The following is a 5,477-nucleotide window of genomic DNA, read 5'->3' as shown; positions in this document are numbered from 1 at the left end:
CTGTTTTTTTTTATCTCTTAAAAATATGGCATTTAAGAGGTGTGAAAATTCACAACAACTTTTTCTATTTTTTCATCCCTTAAAAATATGATACTTAAGAGGTAAAAAACAATTTTATTACTTTAAGGCTGGAAAACTATTTATCTTACGATTATCAAAAATATCATGTGGATTATTTTGAACATGACCCGAAAATCCAATTATGGGATAAAATGGCGTAATTGCGATTCAGTAATTCTTAAAAATACTAGACTGGAAAGATAGCTTACGTTGTTAACAAATATTTATCTGTCTATTTCTGAACTTATTCGTCTGTCTATCCTTTAACTTTATCTGTACTAACCTTTCCATCCTTTATAGTGTATCGGTACAAGATTCCAGCTCCGTCAAACCAATGGTTAACACAGAAGTCTTCAGCCAGATCGAATTTCCCGGGTCCTATCCGGAAAAGTTGCCCATTCAACCACTTCGGTATTTCCCCTATAGAGATAAAACACTCGGGTGATAGTGGAATAAAATATTTTTAAATAAAAATGTTCAGTCATTAATAATACGGTTTTTCCTAACGCCAGGGGTGCGGGTTTGCCCTGTGGTTCAGGGCTGGATTTCCGATCTGAAAAGCCACGTACGATTCCGTACGATACCATAAAATATTCCATGCATTTAAGTTGTGAGTGCGTTATAAAACTGACAGTTAATACCTAACAAGGGATGGTGGGAGATAGGGTGTCTCACTGACTATCTGTCCTCCATCTGGTCAGTAGTTCAAAATTAGGGAAAGCAACAGATATTTTAAAGAGCTTTGCCATGAACACAGAATAAGATACTAATTGAATTATCCATGACAGCTGAAAGGTATATTAGATAACACGAAGTTTACAATATAAAATAAATATTGTTTTATTCTCGGTAGATGATTCTTTATAAAAGTAACTTACATTTAAAACTAGAATTTACGTCAGGAATTTTATTTGTAATAGATGAAAAAAGAAACCTATGTTGATTGAATTTTTTAAAGCTATGCTAAACAGAATGCTAACATTTGATTAATCTCTATTATTTATTGTTAGAAACATAAGGTTATTTGCAAAATATAATATTTCCAAAAAACATCGCAACGAATCCAGTGAACCCAAACAAAATATAAATCAAGGCTTTAACACATGGTTATAAAAAATAAACTGAGGAAAATTTCAAGAAAAGCGTATTATTAGCAGCAAAAAGGGTTAGAAGTTTCTATAACAATCTGAATACTTTTCCTACTCTCCCTTTGTATAATTATTTTTTCTCCCTTACTTTCTTTAGGCAAAGAGATGGGAATGTTACCTAACTACTGTATTTGACTCAGACATTACACTACCAAGTTTCAGTACGTGAGTTACACAGAGCATCTGCTGTATTATTTCAATTGTTCACGTAAAGGGGGAGTTATTAAAACATACAAATATGAATGCCATTTTAATATCAATGACAGTTCTTACAGCCATGGTATCAAACAGTAGTTTTTTTATATGCACGCATACAATACCTTCCACTGTAAAAGAAGATGTAAAAGTACTAAAATAACAAGGAATTTACAGAAACTATTAACATTACACGACAGTAGTTGCCAAAGCGGTGTTGCTATGAAACCCACCGCCATCTGTTCATTTGTACAAGAAATACAGATATTCACAGAGGAGCCCTCAATTCTGGTGCAAACTAACAAATGTTTTGTTCTTTTTATCTCTTACAAAATGCTCGATAAAACTTATATTTATACTCCTATCATTATAAAGATAAATGGTTAGTTTGTCTGGACTGTGTCGCAGAATGCACACTGCACATTGGGGCGCGTGAGCTATAAGAGTAACAGTCAAATCCTACTGTTCCATCCGACAAGAGTAGCCCAGAAGTTGGTTGTGGGTGCTACTGGCTAGCTCCCTTCCCTCTAGTTTATCATTCAAAATTAGGGACGGTCATTCACAGACAGTTGTCACATAGCTTTGCGCGAAATTATGAAACATATATGTACGGACGAAATTTATCAATGCTATTAAATTAGCAGATTATGTTTTTTTTTAAAGAAGTAATTTAATAAACAGCATAATACGTGCTGTAACTTGCTTCTTTTTTCTTTTAACACGACATCCACTCCTGTCAGTGTAACCTATGGGTCAAATACAGCACTTGTATCGAAACCGATCGTAGGAGGAAATATGTGTTGTTATGTATCATCTTTCTAAACCACTTTGACCTCAAGCATTTAGTGGCTTACATATATCCAGATGTTTATTTAATTACAGGATGACTAGTGAGTTCTTTGACGTAAATGGATATCAGTAAAACTAAATAATCTTAATTCCAAATATATTTCACATTCAAAATCTTCATTAAAATAAAAATATTTCCAAAATATAGAACATCTTAACCTATTACCCTTCTATTATAACCTATGATAAACCTTTTCGCTTTTGACCATTAGCTAAGGTTAACTCTACCACCACCTAGAATTAACCTTTTAGTTCAAGTTCTTTTCATCACCTGAGAACAGCTCTAGTGATGTCTTCTAGTACTTAAGTTACATGGATTAGCAGTTTTACTTTCTATTTAATCACATGGGATTAACCCTTTAGGTTTCTATTACCACTTGAAAATAACCCTCGAGCTTCCTTCTAGTACCTGAAGTTAACTGTTTGTTTTCTATTAATACCTAAGATTAATGTTTTAGTCCTGCATTAATACCCATATTTCTTAACACTTGAAATGTGTACTACAACCTGGAATTAACTCTTTACTCTCTACTATAACCTGGGATTAACGCTTTAGTCTCTAATGCCAACTGGAATTAACCCTTTAATCTCTATTGTCATCTGGGATTCATCCTATTGTTTCTACTACCAGCTGGAATTAACTCTTTAATCTCCAATATCACTTGGGATTAATCCTAGAGTCTCTGCTATAACTTGGATAAACCCCACAGCCTCTGCTACCACCTGGGATTAACCTTTTAATCTTCTCTGTCACTTGGGATTAACATTATAGTCTCTGGGGATTAATTTACCCAGGAATTAATTTATTAGATTCCTTTCATCACCTAAAACAACGCTTCATTTTTTAATGATTTGAGATTAAATAAGTTTTATAAATAAATGAATACAAACAAACTTTAAAGAACTTACTTCGGTAATGTACAAACAGATTAGTAGCTTTGACAACAAATAAACTTACTGGTGTCCTTCATCAAGTCACCAAAGGTGATATTACAATACCTATAGTTACATATACGTGAAATAAGTAGAATAGAATACTTGACTCCAAGGTATTCAAATTTCGTATTTATAAAACGAGATGCGCGCGCTTACACACGCACTCCCATCCTATTTGTGATGGGACTGAAGAGGATTTGTATAGTTAAGTCAGTCAGTCAAATATCAATTCCCAATGGAAACGAGACAGTTGATTTAAAAGTACAGTGACTTTGTCTTTCGAGTATGAAGATAAAAAAAAAGTTCCGGATTTCAGATCCCGCAGAAACTTGACACTGTCTACATATATAATATATATGTCAGCACCGATCTGAAAAAACTGATAAAGACATCAAAATGAAAGCAGAAGCTGATGACATAAAATGCTATTTAATTACATACACTTAAAAGACGTTTTACTTTCAAATAACTAAATAGCTTTACTAGAATCGATGGAAAAAGAAACTATTATATAGATAGATAGATATAGAACAGTTTTGATATCTTGTATTGTTTTTGTTAAGATATCTATAATAAAAAAGATGTCTTAACTAAAACAGTCAAATCAAAACAGATATAGTTAGAAAAAAAAGCAACGATGTTAGTAGGCGTTTATTAACAATAACCCAAGTTTTGATCAATAAGTATTTTATACATATACTTTTATTAACTTTAAGGTAATCTATTTCTGAATGCGCCAAATATAAAAAACTATATACACGAGCTAAGAAAAAATCGAGATACAATTTCAAAACGTGAAGTTATCTTACTTGTGTACTTTTATGCTGTTCAAAAAGAAAAAAAGACTAAAAAAGTATGCTAGAAACACCTTTCATAAGTAGACAAGAGCACAGCTAAATAACTTGTGGGGTTAAAAAAAGTTATAAAATTTGATGAAATTCACCAGCAGTGTTAAAAAACAGCAGACTACTTTATAGATACTATTTAACTAAAGTTTTAGTCTTGTAGCAAAGAACTAGAGATAGCCAAACTTTATTGTAATAACTAGTCTTACCCGATTCGTCAAGAAATGACGGATTGGAGTTTTGTAAATAAACACCCGCAGAAAGTATTTTTTTTTTAATTACGACATATAGTCTAAAAATTACAATGCAGAAAACTAATAATTTCACTACCCAATTAAAAAGTTTGAAATTTTGACCCATGGCACTTAGCCACGCCCATTTTTACTGCTTAACAGCTAATAGAAGTATTCAAATCCTTTCACCAAAAGCTATAAAAGAAAGTCTTATTGGTGCATTAGTCTCACCTGGTGATCTTAATCATTAATTAACTGTATCAAATCCTAATACCGAAAGAAGCTGAAGCACCCTAGCCAATAGGCCTAAGGTTTATGATGAAAATTCTATCACAAAGTTTAAACCTAAAAATTAGTTTTAAGTAGCGTCCTTAGTTAAGACTATTGGTAATACTTTTGGGAGAAAGAAAGAAAAAAATGTTTTATCCAAAAATAATAATAATAACAGACCTAAGAAACTTCACGAAAACCTAATAAAAACATACTGTTGCGTCAGCGAGATCACGTGATTATACTCACGCCCTCTGCTTTCTGGAAATATCTTGTACCTTCGTGAATTGTCGGGAGATTACTAGATATAGGGTAGTCTGGTATATATATAAGAGGGTGACAACGTGACGATAAGGTAATGTGTGTGTAGACAATGAGTAATTGATCTGCAGTCAGAGAGTATTATTGAGCACGTTCGTTGTTATAGCGCGATTGTTGAAATTAAGTGTATCGTAAAGTTATATTCGGAAAGAATAAACCAGTTTTATTAAGTAAGGACTTGTGTCGCTAAAGTTTCGTCGGAACGAAGTTATGGAAAGTTAATTAATAAACGGAGATGCAACAAATTGGTGTCAGAAGTGGAACGAAAAATAATGGAAACAAGAGGCGGAAAATCAAACTATAGCTTAGCAGACTTGATGGCAGCAATACAAGAGCAGCAAAAGAAACAAGAAGAACGAGAAAATGAACGAGAAAAGAAACAAGAAGAACGAGAAAATGAACGAGAAAAGAAACAAGAAGAACGAGAAATTAAACAAGAAGAGAATTTACAGCAGTTTTAGAGGAAAAAGAAAAGAAACAAGAAGAGAGACAACAGCAGTTGCAAGAAAACCTGCAACAGTGGCAGCTCGAACAACAAAATAAACAAGAAGAGAGATTACAGTAGTTGTTAGAGGAAAAAAAAGAAACGAGAAGAAAGATTACAGCAGTGGCAACTGGAA

At 32.9% G+C, this 5,477-nt stretch overlaps 1 protein-coding gene across 1 annotated transcript in view; it reads right to left on the bottom strand.

The window, feature by feature from the left end:
• Nucleotides 1-5,477, bottom strand: part of LOC106463584 (beta,beta-carotene 9',10'-oxygenase-like) — a 20,249-nt gene that overhangs the window by 10,593 nt on the left and 4,179 nt on the right. Inside the window, exon 2 of the mRNA XM_022391115.1 lies at nt 344-480. Coding sequence (XP_022246823.1) covers nt 344-480 — 137 coding nt within the window. The remainder of the gene's footprint in view (nt 1-343; nt 481-5,477) is intronic.

Source organism: Limulus polyphemus, unplaced genomic scaffold (assembly GCF_000517525.1).
Source record: "Limulus polyphemus unplaced genomic scaffold, Limulus_polyphemus-2.1.2 Scaffold1441, whole genome shotgun sequence".
In the NCBI taxonomy this organism is placed as follows: domain Eukaryota; kingdom Metazoa; phylum Arthropoda; class Merostomata; order Xiphosura; family Limulidae; genus Limulus; species Limulus polyphemus.
The sequence above is the reverse complement of the archived record's forward strand: the minus strand, read 5'-3'. Positions and strand labels throughout refer to the sequence as shown.